This window comes from Antennarius striatus, chromosome 12, assembly GCF_040054535.1.
Source record: "Antennarius striatus isolate MH-2024 chromosome 12, ASM4005453v1, whole genome shotgun sequence".
Taxonomy (NCBI): Eukaryota; Metazoa; Chordata; class Actinopteri; order Lophiiformes; family Antennariidae; genus Antennarius; species Antennarius striatus.
Genome location: NC_090787.1, coordinates 9,689,498 through 9,708,646, shown reverse-complemented (window position 1 = coordinate 9,708,646; position 19,149 = coordinate 9,689,498). Strand labels below are relative to the sequence as shown.

At 38.0% G+C, this 19,149-nt stretch overlaps 1 protein-coding gene across 1 annotated transcript in view; it reads right to left on the bottom strand.

The window, feature by feature from the left end:
- Positions 1-4,574: 4,574 nt before the first annotated feature.
- Positions 4,575-19,149, bottom strand: part of LOC137604705 (receptor tyrosine-protein kinase erbB-4-like) — a 271,599-nt gene continuing 257,024 nt past the window's right edge. The window contains exons 22-30 of the mRNA XM_068328679.1: positions 15,797-15,952; positions 14,322-14,397; positions 12,545-12,691; positions 10,459-10,556; positions 9,971-10,141; positions 7,229-7,231; positions 6,379-6,634; positions 5,591-5,713; positions 4,575-5,346 (exon numbers count right to left, since the gene is read on the bottom strand). Coding sequence (XP_068184780.1) covers positions 4,676-5,346; positions 5,591-5,713; positions 6,379-6,634; positions 7,229-7,231; positions 9,971-10,141; positions 10,459-10,556; positions 12,545-12,691; positions 14,322-14,397; positions 15,797-15,952 — 1,701 coding nt within the window. The 3' untranslated portion in view covers positions 4,575-4,675. The remainder of the gene's footprint in view (positions 5,347-5,590; positions 5,714-6,378; positions 6,635-7,228; positions 7,232-9,970; positions 10,142-10,458; positions 10,557-12,544; positions 12,692-14,321; positions 14,398-15,796; positions 15,953-19,149) is intronic.

Genomic DNA, 19,149 nt, shown 5'->3' with positions numbered 1-19,149 from the left:
TATACTGTATATATATATTTATATAGATACAGAAAAAGATACTCTCCAAAGGAAAACAGCAGACCATTAAAAATGCAGTGATGCAAGGATAAATAAAATCAGCAGGAAAAAGATGCATCATTGACTTATTTACAAGTAGACTTGGCCACAAGTAAACTACCTATAAAAATACTATTACCTTTTTTTATTATTATTTTTAGTTTTTTAACAATGGGAAAACTGTTGAGTGTCCCAAATATGGACTAAATGTAATTTGGTTAAAGGACAATTATTAATTCGATTTTAAAGTCAACCATCAATTCTATGCATTGCAAACTGTGCTTATTCAACCACTATCATCTACCCCTGTTGACATGGCATGGTACAGTACACATACAGGTATATGGATCAGTGTAAAATCAGTAAAACAGTTTGATTTGGCAACAATGGTAGAAAAGTTTTCAGGTGCTTTATCAGTTCCCTACAAATAATTGTATCAATCATTCAATAGTGAACTTCTTTGAAATACTACTTATCCTGTTCAGGCAGTGTGATATCAAAAGTCCTTGCAATGCAAGACAGAAAATAAAAGACTTAAAGAGTGAACAGAAACACCAGAAATACAGACTCATTGTAGGGGCTGATCCATATTTATTGTCCGGGTTTATCTATTTCTTTATTTATCAAGGACTTCAATTTCAAATATCTACAACTATCAAAATGGGTAAGGGGCTATAAAGACAGCTTGTCTTATGGAGGATGCAAATGCTTTTCAGTGTTTTAAATTACACAATCAGCAGTGCATTCAGTTTTAAACTCATATATGTGCTTGTAAAGCTGAGGAAAATCATGTGACATTTACCAGATGGGGATCACATCAGCTGTACCAATGACAGACAATTTCAATTGTAAATAGCGGAATCAAGAAGTGGACTCCACTCTCATTTCGTCTTGCAGTTCAAACATGTTGAAACTTATTTAGGTGTTTTGCCACAAACTCCAGGTAATTCTCTACTTGTTGGTATTGATATAAATGCACAGCCAGGCTCTTAACTGCTAAACCTCAAGCCCCTGAATCAAGAGATGATAAAACTTGTTGTAACTTCTTTAGAGAACACCGCTGTAAAAAAAAAAAAAAAAAGTTTTCAAGCCACATTAAGAACACTCTGTTGCCATAATGACAATGAGAGAAAAAAAGACAAAACCTTCATACCATACATTTAAAATACATTAAAAACCGAGCAACACAAGAGGATTCCAAAGGAAATGAAGTGCCAAAAGGGTGAGTTGCCAAAGCCAGCATTGGGAGTGAGTTATGTATGGCAGAATTGCTGTATCTATGAGTTAATGTACTTGTAAAGGACATAGACATGAAACAAAATTCCCAGTTAACATTTGACCATAATCACCTTTCTTTTCCAGATCAAACATGTAATCCTTTGTTCATATTCATCCAACTCAAAGCTGCTTTTTTCAGTTTTCATTGCTTTAGCAAACAGAACAGTGTTAGCTACATCTTACAATTACACAGTTGCCTCCGAGGAGAAGGAAACAACTGCGATTGAGATCGGTCTCTTCGGCCGCTTGAACCTGTGTACCTGATCCTGTGTACTTGAACCTTTTCCCCTGCTATCTTTTGTAACATGGATTCATTGGTAGGTAACATTTCTGGAATGCTAATAACTTAGTTGTGCAGGGTTTCTCAGTTGGTGCACAGGCTGAGATGTTAGGTAACATGATTTCCCCACAGAACAACAAGGGAGAGTGGATGGATTAGCATTCAAAACGCTAAAAGCCCCTTGTGATGCTTGCTAGCTGAGAGCACCAGCAGGTTTTCTCCTCCAGAAGATTGGCTTTATTTTTCCATAGAGGTCCATTACGAAGCCTTTGGGTGACTCTTCACTGCTATCATTGCACTCAAACACAGCCATACAGCAGTTTATACACAATGCACCTAATACCTTAAGAGTGATGGTAAAAACAAAAGCACAAAACCAACTTCTCACTCTAAAAATGGGAGGATATTGACCTTGTACATGCAAAAAAAAAGAATTGTATGCTTATCATATGTATCTGAAAATAGCATTGTGAGAAAATGCATCCAACACAGCTTAGTCCAGTTATTGAAAGAATACTGTGTTAATTTAACCCCCCCCCCCACACACACACACATACACACATAAAATTCACGTTTCTTTTGAGTTTTAGAAGGACATCTAATATGTTACCACGGTATCTGCCCTACATTATATTATTATTTCAGTGTCTTTGAAATACAATATGATGTGGTAACTTGTGCCTCAGCTGGAGCTCAACTGCATGGTTATTATTTCTCCTGAAACCTGAGAGGAGAGAAAACATTGTTCCAGGGCAACATCTGTATTTTCGACTGTAAATCATTGCAACTGTTCATATGACTCTTCACTCTGCCTAGTATTCTCAATATCGGGGTAACTTGTGTAACAGTTGTTGTGTATTGGTTTGTTACCAGTGATGCAATCACAGGCTTCCGTATGTTGCCGAACTTCCTGATATTGGCACTATCATCTTCCTTAGGGTGGGCAATATAAAAGTAAAATCTCATCATGTATGGATTTTTTATTTATTTCAACACTGTCTCATATAGTATATTTGAAATATATCTTTTTGGATGGGAATGTATTGCTAATGGCTTGTTTTACTAATCACACACTGCATTATTTGACCCATAAACGAAAATGATGAGTCATTGCTTATTGGTCCTCACATATAAAATGTCAAACAGAATCATTAAATATGAACAGAAACTACAGGCTTTAAAGTAGTAAAATGTGCGTGCGTGCGTGTGTGTGTGTGTGTGTGTGTGTGTGTCTTCAAGATATATCAAATTCATTGCCACCTGGGTATGAACATGAAATGAAAACAAACATATTTATACCCTGTATCATCACTATTAAATTCCACATTTTGTCATAGTGATATTCTTTAATAATGAAATAACTAATCAAACAAATGCGATGAAGCGTCAATATGGTCATAGAAAATTATGGTTTAAATATTTTGAGACAAAAAATAATTACTGCTTAGAGCGAGAAGAGCGGCAAAATCATTTGTGAGTGCTTTTACATTATCAAGCCCAGTCTAAATTAGACTTTTAAGTCATATGACGACAGATGCTGGTGGCATCCATCAGAGATTACTGTGACATCTGGCAGTACTGTATCAGAACTGAAAACTTCCCAACAATTAATCCTGCAATAATTTGTGACGCCTCACTGATAATATCAAACACCAATAAAGTGACAATCCTGCTGATGTTATTAATGGTGCTCAGTAGTGAAAATTTGCTGTGGAGTGTCTTAGATGGTAATGACCATACCTCCTTGGAAACAACCTTAACTGTTAGAGACAGAGAAAGGCCCTGCAGTCGTGACTATGGAGAAGAAGTTAATCTTTTTTTATCATAATACAAACTGTATGTTCCACTGAGATGTGAGAGTTGCATTAACCTTTTATCCTTGTTGTTTGATGTATTTTCACATCATTCGAGACATACCTTGGTTTACAGAGCCTCGATACTGATTTGTATTATGTAATGACATAATTGGCGTATTTACAGCTCTGCAGGGCTAATCTCTCTGTCATGCCAACAGTGCTCCTTCATGGATAGATGTCTGTGCTGTTTGTGCAATACAAAAAGTAAAACGTTTCGTCACAAACAACTAGAGATTAAAATTCTAAAACTTGTATATTCTTTTTCATTTTTCATGTTGTCCACTCATATCACACTCCTTTCCCTATAGAAGAATCACCCACTCCCAAGTGCCAGTTCAATTGCACCGGAACATTACTCCTTTTTCTGCAGCTACCATTTGTTGTCAGTCACAGCACAGTTTCCACCAATTGTATCAAGGTAAAATGAAGTGGATAGTTTGCTGGCTCCTTTTAAACCATTTAACTGTGGGATGCTTTCCACTAAATATCACAGCTTCCATTAAAATTATGGTGACATTTACGTTTCTGTAGACATTATCATGATGCTGCACTACTGACTCCCAATATCACTGAATACCTTCCAGCAAGCTTGCCTCTCAACCATATTTCTAGACCTAGCTGTCAATATGTGCATGTAGTTACTTATAACTACTATTACTGGTACAGCATCATCCAAGAGTCTAAGAAGTGTGTGGGCAAACATGCAAAGGTAATTGAGATAATTTAGTATGACTGCAGGTATGCTTTAATCATGTCACAACTTTTAGTACATGTATCAGTGCACACAATCAACTGCAGTGTGTGACTGACATGTTCATTTAGCTGCAGGGTGTGAATGCTAATAAAAAAAATCGTGAATTATAATTGATGGTTGGATAAATAATAGCATAAAATGACATGGTGATTCTCCTCTTTGTGCTATCAGCCTCAAACAAACATGTCCAATTGCTGTTAGAAATCACGGCAAACGACACAGCTGAAAACTTGCCTTGAATGATGAGTGAGGCTGCCAGTAACTGCTATTGTAGTCATGCCACAAAAAGGCAGAACCTTGGAGCGAGAATAAAAGTCTTGTAATTAGACAGAACAGAGATGTGTTCAGGAACAGTACAAGAAGAACCCAGGTTGAGGAGAATGGTATGGAAATGAGAGGACTATTCAAAGTCCATTCATCTCCACACTTATTCCTCTAGTCATTCGCCATTGTGTTACAGCTGGGTCACTAGACTACAGTGTTCCTCTGTCTGTATGGAGGAGGTGGCAACACATTGCCAGCTTTCATAGCAGCCTCAGATAAGTACTCCTGGTTTTCAGCCACAGCAGGACGAATACGTCCATTCTGTCGGTAGAAGAAGCGTGTGCTGCAGTCTTGCAGGTACTCAGGGTTGTGCATTGAGGACTTTGGGGGTAGACTGTGCTGCCAGTACTCAGGATTGTCAAAATTTGCCTTCTTGCCTTTCTTATCAAACATGATGGTGCTGCTACTGATTCCTGAGTGCATAATGTGTCCTGAATGTCCTGGATGCAGAGTGTGTGATGGGTATGATTGTTGGGGGACATGACCAGGGGGTATCACATATCCAGAGGATGAGACTGCTTGGCTTGATGTTGATGGGTTCACTGTCTGAGGTACAGATTGGATGGCAGAGGACCCAGGGCCAGGGATGGTGATCTTTCCAGCCAATCCGTTTTTGTCCCCAGGGTTGAGGAAGGCATTCAGATATAGTGGCTCAACGATGTACTCATCATCCACATGAACGGACTGGCTCTTGGGTGCAGTGGCAGCTCCAGCCACATGAAGGGTGTGGCATCCTGCTCCATCGATCACTGCATGGGCGTCACCATTCCTACGACGTGTCACAAAGGGATTTTCCTCTACAGGATTGAGATATTCTGAAAGGATAATGAGATTAGTCAAGCCTTTTCATTTCTATTGATGCTGTAGTCACTTGAATTCATTATAGTACTTACATAATGCTTACACAGTATGGAGGCTACATTTCAGAAAGTTCAGTGTGAACTAGCAGTGGAGTTGTTCCAGTGCCACACACACATGTAAAATGGAAAAAAAACCAATTTCCCGACGGGATTATTAAGGTACCTTCTGTATTTTAATACTTCTGAAACTCAAAGTTACCTGAATTTTTCTTGTCCCTCATGGCAGCCATGTAGCTATCCTGGTCCATTTCTCCTTTTGTTCCTCTTTCTGATAAAACAATTGTTGGATCGGCACTGTAACGCTGTCCACTGCCATCCTCATCTCCAATTTTGGAAGCAGAAAGTGAAAAATAACCCACAATAACAAAAAAAAACAGAAAACAAATTTTAAATGTTAAAATATTGTGCATACAGCTTGAGTATGTTAAGAAAAAAGTCTAAAGGAGTAATTCGGGGGGGGGGGGGTCAACATAATCAAACTCTTTCACAGGAGCAAAAAAGGAGTGCAAAGTCATCACTCCTGCTGCCTCCCACCTGTAGCATGAGTGATTTTAATCGTTATATGTGACTCGGTTTGACGAGACAGTTGCTAGATTTGAGCTCATCTTTTTTCCCAAACACCAAATTGTCTAGAGAGGGATCGACTGTCACAGTGCAATGATGATGGCACAGGAGCATGTAAGGTAACCATCGTTTGTCTTCTCTGTGGAAGTTTGTGTCCTTTGATTAATTATTTATATATAATCTATATATGTGTATATATAATCTATATATGTGTATATATATATATATATATATATATATATATATGTGTGAAATTTAAACAAAATTTGAAGGCTAAGTATTATTACTGTCTATGTGCCTTTAGGAGTAACGCACACACAAACACACACACGCATGCACGTACGCACACACACACACACTCGCACACACACACATTAGAGGTTCAATACATTCCTGTCCATTTTTTAAAATGCCTTCCTGTACCTTGAGCAGCAACGAGAGCTGAACATGCAGCAAGGGTGCTCGACCTTGGGGAAACCTGTTTCCTCAAGGTGCCATTGCAACGAGGGTTGTCCTGATTGCTTCGGGCAAATCCAGAAACAATATGCCCCGCTGAAGCCAGGTCTTGTCTCGGAAGGCAGCCTCCGGACACGGGAGGAACAGAGACTCCTCTGGGGAGAGTCGCCAATATGTCTTCCATGCTTACAGGTAAACTGGGATCATGGTAGCCAAACTGGTTCTAAGCAGGAGAAAAACAGGGACGGTGAAAATAAGGGTTAAATCAAATAAATGGAAATGGGGAAAATAGATTTTGCTGGTTTTTGAAAAGCCATCATGTGCATGTGTTATCTAGACTTGACTAGTACTGAAAGCAGATGACTTGAATTGCAAGTGAAATATAAAATTACCAAATAAATACATTTAATTGAGAACATTCAAAAGAATGTAGCTCAAAAAACAAAACAATTGAAGTCATTCAATTATTCTGTAATATCTAAATGTAAAATACAGGTGAGACAAACTGCAGCATCAAACAGTGACATGGCAGCATGACTGCCAAGGACAATTTAATTACAACGACTTTAATTAAAAGGCACCATGAAATAATGTTTCAGAGTAGACATATCAGCCCTGTCCTACTGTGCTAAAAAGAAAAAAAAAAAAAAGTTTTGTTAGAACCTGACATGTGCTTGCTTCTGATTTTTGTATCCAGCAAATGTTAATTTTCCATTCTCTGTTCTTCACTTCACTTCACTTTGATTTGTCAAACTTCACTGACTTTTCCTTGCCTGCATATGAATTAATTAGGTATACATTATATTTTTAGTTTTACTTGCTTATCAGGCACATGTTCAAAAACTCTGAGAATGCAGACAATGATTTGTTTTATGGTGTTTTTCTGGCTGAGCAGCAGCAATGATATACATGTATTCATGAGGTTTTGGTATGTCGTATAACAGAAAGTTGTTCTTCATGACTGTACAAAACATCACACTCAGTAAGCCTTTTATTAAAAAATAGAGACGGTCCATTCTGTATAGTGGGTTTCACTAATTTAGTTAGTGACAGTAAATTTTTATAGCAAAATGTTACAAACTTCCTATAATGAAGCCGATGCCCAGGATTACTATTAAATTTAAAGACACCTTTAAGAGATGTGCTTTTTTTTGTGATACTGAATTATTCATGGCCTATCCATCTCTTCAAGTTTGGAAGGTATTACTCAAAGCTCCAGAGCTCATGCTGTGTATTCATTCCCTTGTAACTATAATAATTAAATCACTGTCTCTATCTCCTCCCTCTCCCTTGTCTCAAGTATTAGAGACAAGGGAGCACCACTAACACAATAAAATCTCTTTAAGTCAAGTTTAAAATTATTTCACTGAACTGCCAATGCTATGGTCACATTGTGTTGTCAATATCGTTATTATGAAACCCATAATGAAATTAGTAAAGCCCTGTGGAAGGGCAGGATGTAAGACATCACTAAATTATATTGAGAGAGTAAAGCATAATGTCCCATTTTTCTTTCCACAGTAGTTCAGTTTTTTTCAAATAATGTGTATTAATTCTGAATGTGCCCTAATAACAAAGTAAGAACAACGTTGGAAACATTAAGTAAATAGCTCATTTTTATTCTCTAATTTTTTTTAATCTCACATCACACATTTGGAAAAGGAGTCATGTCTCTCACTGGCAATCAGCAGGCATGAGTAGACTGACTCGAACAAAGAGAGCTGTTGGATATAATATGGCTGAGTGACTGTTTTTGTGATGTATGTACAGTAGGTCCAAAGATAAATGATGAACAGTTTTAGAACTCAGGGAATCTGGCTGTAAAACTTTAATTTTGAAGAAGGCAATTACCATACTATCTCAATGGCAAAAGAACAAGGGAGACCAATAGAGGAAGAGGAAGATGAGAGTGACAGCAAGCAAGCTGTTCTGTCCTTGAACAGAACAGTCCTGCTGTACACATTGAGAAAACTCATTCCCACATCACTTTAGAGACCCCCTGAATTATACGAATGACTATTTTGACTTAGCATTGCCTCCTTTTCCATCATGTCTCATTCACCCTCCTGTGATACTGAGAACTAAATGTTAATATGAAAGAATAAATATGAAATTCTTCTTAAGGAAACTAAAGGTGGCCAAATATCTTAGCCAAGTTCTAATGAACTCTTACACGGTAACAACAGAAAGGTTCTTGACAGGAAACATCATACATTGGCATGTATCATGCTTGGCCCAGGACAGGAAGGCTTTACAGCGAGTGATTAAAACCATCCAACATCATTGCTGCCCATCTGAGCATCTGTGATATCAGTGAGATCAGGTGTGCGCAGCCAAACTGACACAAAAAAAACAACAAACGCCGGAGCCACCGACTGTTCACCCGCTGTCATGGTGGCAAAACACTGTGAGACATTCTCTGCCCTGTCACCAGATCATAGAGCAGCTTGGTACTGCTGGATGGTTTCCTGAACTCATCTTCCGCAATGCACATTCAAAATTTTTTTTGTGATATAATTATCTAACAGCAGAGTATGAGTATCACTTCACAATCTCATGCTGTGTGATGGCAATATAACCGATTAAAAAAAGGTACTCTACAATACAAAAGTTTTTTGTCCAGGCTTTATATTACATCAACAAATTCCATGATGCAATTATGTATAATATCTAGTTTATATTATAAATTATACTCATAACGTTAACACTGAAATTTTATATTAACTTCTTTTTTTTCCCCCTGGGTTTTGGGGTCCAGAGGATCAAACATCCGTTCTTGACTGAGTAGAAATACAAGTATGTATGTAGATTCTGTCTTTAACATGAGCTGATCATTTGTAATTATATTTTATTTGTATTAATGGAAAACAAATAAACATGAATGGGCAGCCTACTTTCACTGCATGTCCACACTTAAAATGCTACTGTTTGCTGTAGTGGATGTTTAATGATCTAAGAATCATCCATTCACTAAATACAATTATCCATATCCAATTATATATAGCTCATATATTATAGTAGTATAGAATGACTATACTATATCATAATTAAACCATTTTATTTTATTAATTGTTAGAAGCATTGTGAACCGTGGAACTGCCAGTGTACACAACATATTCCAAAGCCCAGTGATATTATAATAGAGAACAATTTTTCTTTTTTTCCACATTTGATGTCCTCCTAACATCCTAACATTCTAATTTATATGTACCTACTTTTTGATTCACACTTCCTTTTTTCCTAAACTTGTCCTAAAACAACACTCAAGTGCACATTAACACTGTCATGGATTGATTTCTTTCTGTACATATTGGCCATTAAAAGATAGAAAGATGGACTGTTAAAGTGGCAATTTTCTTTGGAAGCATCGTCCAGGGAAGCATTACAAAATGCTGTAGTTCTGGGAGACACCCACTTGACCTTCCTGCTGGCTTCAGATAAATATTTTAGAAATTGTACCCATAACTTAACATCTTCTGGTTATTAGGATGGTATTATAGATGACAATAATTTTTCCAGCAAGTAAAAGCAATTTTATTATATATATGAAGAAATTTACCTTGTTGGAGTCAATGTGTGTGTTCAGATTGTATGCCAGAGGTGGGATATTGAAAGGCTGAGGCACCAGGTACTCGTCGGCATCCATCAAGTCCTCCAGCTCCTTCTCATCCAGGATGCTCTGAAAAAACTTGCTGTCGTTGGGGCTGGGCAGCTTCATGCGGTCATCACCCTGGAAAGAAGATGTGTGTGGATGGACAGAATGTGTAAGTTCATTAGTAATTAATAAGATCAGTAGGGTAACTGATCAGTTTCAAATGTTCCATCAAAAACATTAAGCAAAATATAGTAGAAATAGTTCACACATAAATTCCAAATATAAATATGACTTACAAAAACAAACAAAAAACAATAATAATAATACTAATAAGCTTTCACTCTCACGTCAGCTTACCAATTTTGCTTTATAAACAAACAAGATTAAAAAATACAGAAACCAGAACTATCAAACAAGATTAAAGATATCTGTGCCAAGTTCTTGTTACATACCTGGATAACTAAGTATCTTTGGGGATCACGAGCCATCCGAGTGAACTCTGCAGCCAGCTCCTTGAATTTGGGTCGACTGTCTGCATCAATCATCCAGCCTGAGGATGTGTTTGTGTTAGTACACGATCAATACCTGGCTCCGAATTGATAATCAAGCATGTGGATACTCAGAATTTCCTCATTTCTGTGCTATTTACTTAAAACATTCCCACAGTGCAGAAGACAGGTATTACGTAATTATGAGCGATGCGTATTAGTTAGAAAAAGAACTCCTCATAAAAAAAAATACAGCCCCTTCACTATTTTGGTTATGACATTGTCACCTAGCCCTCCTGCTCATGTCAGCTTTGAAAATTTACAAAAATTTGAAACCAGTAAATAGTAAATATTTGTTTGCTCATTATTGATTAAAACATATACTGTGTGCCTCTATGCATAGCAAAGATCACACATTAAGAATGAGTAACTGAGATGTTATACAGTAGATTTCAGTGCATTTTATCATCAGTATCATATTCTGCAATGTAATTCGTAAAATCAAATAATAACAAGGCAGTCAGAGACTGCAACATCCCGCAACCTACCCTGACCTACTTTCAGGGTAGGTCAGGGTACTCTGAAAGTAGTACCTAACTAGTGTATTGACTTGTGTAAATTGAGAAGGCCAGTGTGAGTAAGACCATAGCTTTGATCTATGAAAGTAGGTCAAGGTAAAATTTTAAATTCAGGAGTGCCACGGAATGTTGCAATCTCTGACTGCCTTGGTTTTATTATTATTTTTGAGCCAATCGAAAGTTCTCTGTCTCCTCTTCAATCTGACAGGGCTACATCGATCCATTCCATATTTTCTGGATATATTTTTTTAAAGTTGTATTTTAGTGCATACGTTTGGAAAAAGTCATTCAGCGTTACAGATAATGCACATGGACTTTGTCCACTAAAAATGAATTAGAGAATTGTAATGATGATTTACTTATTGTAATCACTTTTTCCAGTTCAAAGACAAATATAATTTCATCCCTTTAATGGACGAATGACATACTTCTGTCCTCTGTCATTGCTTCATTGAACATAAAGCTACAAAACCAAAGCAATCCTGATGTCGACCAAGGACAAAAGAGATATGACTGAAAGATAGTTTTGTTTTACATATAGGGAAACGAGAGTTTTCAAATGGGAAAGTAAAGTTAAAAGTCATGAAGCACATTTCCCTCGCATGTGTTTCCACCATTGCGTGAATGCCTTCTGCATGTGTAGTACTGCAAAAACAAACACAGATAGCAGGCAGGTGACAGTGAACTATTCGTGTGTGTGTGTGTGTGTGTGTGTGTGTGTGTGTGTGTGTGTGTGTGTGTGTGTGTGTGTGTGTGTGTGTGTGTGTGTCTGTGTGTCTGTGTGTCTGCTGGCACTGCACAGACTGTCATTCGAAGGTGGCAGAGGCCCAGAGGCTGCGGCTGGGAGACTAGAGGACAAGTCCAAGGTGGAGCTGGCACCAAGTCCATGTCCTGGCAACAGTGCTAAGAGGTCACATCACCCTCTGTGACCCCCTGCCCAACTGTATGACAGCAATGACCGAGAAGTGAAGGACACACGTGTGTGTTATGAGGGTCTTTGTTAGTTTGGTAGGATTTTCAAACAACAAATGTTTTTGTGGCATTCACATTCTCATATTCTAGATGGACTGTTGAGATTAACAGAAACATGTAGTTTGAATATTTTAGATGTCTGCTAAAAAATCTGATCCATTACCACCACATGGACTCTGCAGTGCAAAACGGCTGCTTTGGATTTTGAAAATCACTCAATAAAAGCATACCGGTAATAATGTTTTTGCCTGCTTCAACTAAAAAGCAGTTTGCCCTCTCTTCACCTTTAAAATCCATTGACTTTTCTACTCTTTTAAATGCAGTGGATGGAGATAAAACTTGAACTTATGCACTAGATATTTCAGTCCTTCACCTTTCTGCAGTAAATTTTTTCCTGTTAAAATTTGTTGAGATTCAGAGACTGATTTAATGATTTAACCAAGAAAGCAGTAACATTTCTAGATGGACTTTCTGTTATTCCATACAGAGTCTTTACTTACATTTGACCATGACCATATATACATCAATGGTGCAGACAGGTGGCTGAGGGAGACGCTCTCCTTTTTCAAGCAGGTCTGGAATGTCTCTAGTTGAAATTCCGTCATAAGGCTTCCCTCCGAAGGTCATTATCTCCCAAATGGTTACCCCTGAAAATAAGAAACGGGAAGGAGAAAGACTAAGTGAAAAGAGAGCATATTACATCAGAGGATAAAAGAAGAGGCATCAGGGAAGATTAAAGAGATGGGAAGAGGAGGTTGTACAGTGAGGGGAGATAAAGATAGAAATTAAATGACAAGAGAAATAATAGAAACATTTAAAGGTGAAAAATGAGAGAATTTGTTTAAAAGTCTCCACAAATTATTTCATCTTCTAAGTCCACATTAGAAAAAGGAGATACAAGGATGTAAGAAAGCAGGGGACATCAGAGGGGATGAGATGAAGAGACAAATAGAGAAGAAGAAGGAAGAACATAAAGGACAAAGAAGGAAGGACAATGCTAGGGAAGACAGGACAGAAGAATTAATCAGAGTCTTGAAAGTCATCAAAAATCTGAACTTTAAGCACTCATCAGCTTTAATCATGCTAGTGCTAATGAGTGACAGAGTAAATGCTCACCATAAGATAGAAGTTTAATAGCCCGCGGTCACTGATGCTCACAAGGGACATGGGCGCACTAAACCGTACTCATATCTTTAATCAAACGCACATTATTCTCTTTGATATGACCTGTCTTGCATATTTTTTGGAAATCTTTTCTAAATTACTTTAAAAGTCGTTGATAGATTTGAGCATGAAATTGTTACTTCTATTTTAGCATTAAAATTTCTCCAGAGTTTCATCTAGATTTAAATTTCAATGTGGATGCCTGAGAGGACTGATTTAATTCCTCAAGATTCTAAGGAATAGATCAACCAGCTTGAAATTCACTCTTGAGTGAGACTGCCATATGATCAAGGAGTTAAAATCAACACATATCTGCTGTTGGTGGGCACAAACCCTCCACTCGTTCTGTAATTCGGCCTTGAATATGCAATGCATTGCATACACTTTCAGCTGAAAGTGTAGTCTTTTCATAATTTCTTCCTACATCTACACGGTAGATTTTCTGACTGTGTTTGATTCAGTGTACTCTTGTGCAATTTGTGTGCCTCACACTGACATCCTGAACAAACTCCATGGCATGACAGTGTGGACAGCAGAGCCAGTCATTATGGTTTAATATTGGATTAATATAGTTGCATTAATAATTAAAGGATCGAAGCAGTTTAGTTTAGAGCTTGGTTTTTTGATGATGAAGATCTTGCAGTGAGGCCTAAGTATTGCACATAACATCAAATGCAAATACTGTACTCGGCCACTACTGCACTAACATGGCCGGGTTACATCAGTAACAATGTAATTCCATATTTCATGGATGACCAGCAATAGAGGTATTTACAATAGAGATATAATCTTTTTCCTTGCACGGTTGAGAAATCTTCCGGTTGCATCTTAAATGAGCTGCAGTAGAGATATGTATGGTTGACAGAGTTTCACACAAAAGACTGGTGAAAAATCATGCATCATTACTCCATGAGAGACTATGGTATTATAACTAAAGGTCAGGTCAAATATAGAAAAGGTTTTCAATCATGATCAAATGTAAAAATTGTATATGATTAGACAACAATACAACACTGCAATTTTCAGGATGTATTTTCTGAAGACTGGTGATTCACCACCATTTAAAAAAATCAATGTGGAAATATTTCTGTGTGTGATATGTATGAAACTTACCATAACTCCAAACGTCACTCTGATGAGTAAACTTCCTGTAATGGATACACTCCAGAGCCATCCACTTAATCGGCATCTGCCATGTAGACACATAGCATGTCAATGTCACATACATGACAACACATACTTTGAGTAATATTTAATAACATGGCTTGTCTGTTGGTGGCGTTTTGTCATTCAAGGACACTGTAAACCACATCATGCAGAAGACAGATACAACAAAAGGAAGGAATTTAAATTTTGATGGAAGATAAAACAAAGACACAGACATGTGCAAACACACACATACACACACACACACACACATGCACGCACGCACGCACACGCACACACACACACACACACACACACACACACACACACACACACACACACACACACACACACACACACACACACACACACACACACACACACACACACACACCAGAATGCCAGCTATGTTGGAATAAGATCAGACAAATGGCAGGATGGTCTGAGACACAGCTTAACACTGTGATTAGATTTGAAGGCCAATTCTATTGATTACAGTGATAGGGGCTAAGGGGTGAGGATGCTGAAGATTAGAGTGTGTCTGTCTTTTTCTCAGTGGAGGGGATAATACCAGAATGTTCAGCGTTGACACAAACCATGATGGACATACTAGAAGGGTGGGTGACAGAGGATAAAAAAAGCATTTTCTGAGAGGAGAGGGTTTGAAAACAATATATGAAAGACAGAAAGGATGAACAAAGATTTACAGAGGCCACAAGCCGATGTACAGAGTGCTCCAAGGACATATTTGTTTGCTATGTTTATAGGATTTAGAGATTTCCATTCCCAAAAAGTAAATAAAACGGTCCAATAGAGCAGAATAATGTCTCAGTGACTCCGGTAAAAGTCCCTTTTGTTATGACTTAAGTTCCTCCCTCAAGATATAAAATCCTAATTACATCACACTTCAAAGCGGTGATGTATTGCAAATGTCAGTGTTCGTGTGTTTGTTCGTTCGTCCATTCGTTCGTTTGTCCATCCATCTGTTAGCATGTCCATCTTTGCAAACATTGCAGATAGAAAGATGAAACAAAAAACACATTCCTCGGGCAGCAAAGGGGATGAAAATGAGATATGACCTTGATCTTGAGAAATCTACTTCAAATTTTATACACTCAGGAACCGGATAAAATAGGAAGACGAGGGAGAAGGCCAGTGTGAGTAAGACCATAGATCAAAGCTAGTGCTTTGATCAATGACATGGATGGGATTTTTCAGTTTTACACGTGACATTTTGCAAGCAAAACAGTGAAAACATGTAAAAACAACTAATCTGGCTAACTAAAGAAAAAAAAGAGTATATATATATATACAGTATATACGTATATATATATATATATATATATATATATATATATATATATATATATATATATATATTATAATACAAATGTGTTCTAACAGGAAGAAATGCAGTAATTTTCAAGATTAACAAGATTCACCTTTCCTCCATCAGCATTATACTCCTTCTCATTAACATCCAAAAGGCGAGCAAGCCCAAAGTCAGTGATCTTGATGTGGTTGGGTGATTTGACCAGTACATTCCTGGCTGCCAGATCCCTGTGAACCAGCCGGCGCTCCTCAAGATACATCATTCCCTGCAATACAGACATACAAAAAAGTTATAATTTTCTATGGAGTCAAGATACAGTTGTGTTCAAAATAATAGCAGTCCCCCATCACTAGGTAGATAGATGACCATTTTTGTCAGAATTTCAAATTTTACACCGCAAGTAACTTTCTAGAAGGTTTAGTGAAGGTATAGAAAACCAACAGACCCAACAGGAATAGCATGCATGCTGATGATTCTGTGAAACTGAATCATTAATTGAAAGGGTGTGTTAAATAAATAGCAGTATTGTGTTCAATTAGTGATGTATTGATTTTGTGAAAAAAAATAGGTAGCCCTTTTTTAAGGATCGAGGGAACTGATGTTCTCAAATAAGAATAGAATTATTCAGAAACATACAGACATGTAAATGAAGTGAATTTGGCATCATCAACAAGTCTAAAAAATTGCTGACTAAGGCATTAAGCTACAGACTAAAACATCTGCAAAAATTGCATTGGAGGTTTTGAACAGTGTGTCTTGAACTACAAATATACCTTTTGCAAATGTATGGGTCCTCAATGTAAGAGGAGAACTAATTTGAGATAAAATTGTATTTAAAGCAAAAGAAATAAGGTGGAGTGGTAAACTTTTTAAACTTGGAAAAGCAATAACAGTGTTTATTTGAAGAGGCAATAGCACAGAAATACAAGGCCTTATTTTAAAGAAAAACAAATTTGATTTAGTCTGAATGGGCTGGAAATAAAAGGGGAGTGCAGGAGGTTAGAGGACAAGGATAAGGTTGAATGGCGACAGTCTAGGAGGTGAGCATAGATGGGTAAGGCTATAGTCACGCTGACTCCTTTGGCTCCCTCCCTGGAGAGAACATGTAGTTTTAACAAATATCTGCTCAAACTAGCAGATGTGGAGATGCAGCTGCGTGTGTGTGTGTGTGTGTGTGTGTGTGTGTGTGTGTGTGTGTGTGTGTGTGTGTGTGTGTGTGTGTGTGTGTGTGTGTGTGTGTGTGTCTGTGTACTCAATTAGCCTGAATAATGTGGGATACATACGTGGTGTGTATCTGTTTATGGATGTATCTTTGTTATAGGATGGTGGGTTGGTAACAAGAATATAAAATATATCCACATTGAACACAGTTAGAAACAGACATTGGCAAAGAAAATTCAGACTTTAGACAAGACTATAAATCTATTAAAAGAAATAAAAAACTGTCCCCAAAATTCAACTTTAACATTCTCAGAGGAAAGTGTCTATTTCTCATGGGAATACAGTATGTGTTATAACACACACACCAACTCCTCAACTTCTGAATACAGTACGCCCTCATACGCTCGCGACTTTATCTCATCGCGGATTTTTGGTAGGCAGTCACGTGATACCGTACGCGTAATCTATTGGCTGACGGCATCCGGAAGTGCGCCCGTGTGTCTTGGACTTACGTGAGACACAAAAGTGCTTTAAACAGACAGAATGTGGGAAAAGGAAATACAGATAGAAGGTGGTTCAATATCAGTATGGTGAGGGTTCAAAAACGTTTAAATTACCGTAAATAATAAGACAGTTTGTCACTCTATTGAGGAATTCGTAAATCGCGTGTGGTTCCTGGAACACATTGACCACAAAGAACAAGGGAGCACTGTACTGAAGACTATCACGGCCTCCACACTAAAAGGATATTTGGTTTGGATGACTGATAAGTTTGATCCTGATAATGAGAAAGAATTGCTATTTCACTTTGCTTCATTACTGAGTTTGACATAAAACCTGACATGGCAGCCTGACGGATAAACAAAAACCTTGTTACATCCCGATTCAAAGCGGTGATGTATTGTAATTGTCAGTGTTCGTGTGTTCATCTGTTCGTTTGTCCGTCCGTTCGTTCATTTGTCCACCAAATATCTTCGCAACTATTGCAAATAGAAATATGATACAAAAAAATTACTCGGGCAGCAAAAGGGATGTAAAAAAGGCGAGATGATGACCTCGAGAAAACTGGGTCAAAGTCAAATTTAAACTTTTGTACACTCAGGTAAAAGATATTAATGAATGGTTACATCTTCAATGTTTGATTTCTGGGTGTTTTGTAGAATCAACCTCAACCTCCTGCGCTCAATATTCACGTGTCAGCAGTTATCTGCTTTCTTAAGAAACAAAGCACTGCAGCTTTCCAAATAAGTGAGTTTTAAGTGAGTTAGACTCAGCCACCTACACAAATCTCTCACCCGGCCACTTCTTAAACTTCTGTGCAGGTTCATTTTCCTTCCACTATCCTTAACATATTACAGTATTGGGGGAACGTAACTGAGGTTAACAAAGTAGATGCTAATCAGCATCAAAACTGACTGTCATTCTCCTCAGTGTAAGGCTTTTCTTCTAAAGTGTTCTGGCCACCTCTTGGTCTCCAGCATGCATTTTGTTTCCCTGTGTGACATAAATAAAATCATAGAAATGAAAAGACTGAGGCAACATGGTGGCACAGTGGGTAGCACTGTTGTCTCCCAGCAAGAAGGTTCCAGGTTCAACTCTTTCTTGTGCAGGCTTTATATATTCTTCCAGTTTTTCTGTGGATTGTCGACAAGTTCTCTGGCTTTATTCCACCTCCACATAAATGCAGCTCATGTGAATTGATTACACCAAATTGTCCATAGGTGTGAGTGTGGTTCTGTGTGTTTGTCTCCCATGTGGCCCTATGATGAGCTGGCATCCAGGTGTGGACCAGCTTTCCTGAGTAGCCGGCTGGGGTAGGCTCCAGCACACCAGTGACCCAAAAGGCAGATAAACAGCAGTAGACGAGATGATTGCAATCATCTCGTCCACAAGAAAATGGATGGATGGATGGAAGTGTGAGATTCCATTGAGGTATCCCATGGTGGACGTTGTTCGGAGCTCGTAAATCATTAAGCCTAAGTGTGTGTAAGCCATATTATCCACTGTCAGGTGTGTGATAGAATCTTATTCATACATTCATTGTGAATGGTAATCACTTCAATTTTCAAGACAATTTAGCAGTGGAAGAGAATGGATGGCTTGGTAACCCGTGAATTTTAATTTGCCAGCACAATGCGAATGAGAGTAGGAGGTGATGGGAGTGTGCATAGTGGGAAATAGCTACAGATGGGCATTAGGCACAGTTCTTTCCTTTTTTTGGGGGGGATTTTGTACTCGGTTGCTCTCATTTCCTGGCCTCCCATGTGTACACGTGGAGAATGGCTCACTGCCAGAGGTCTG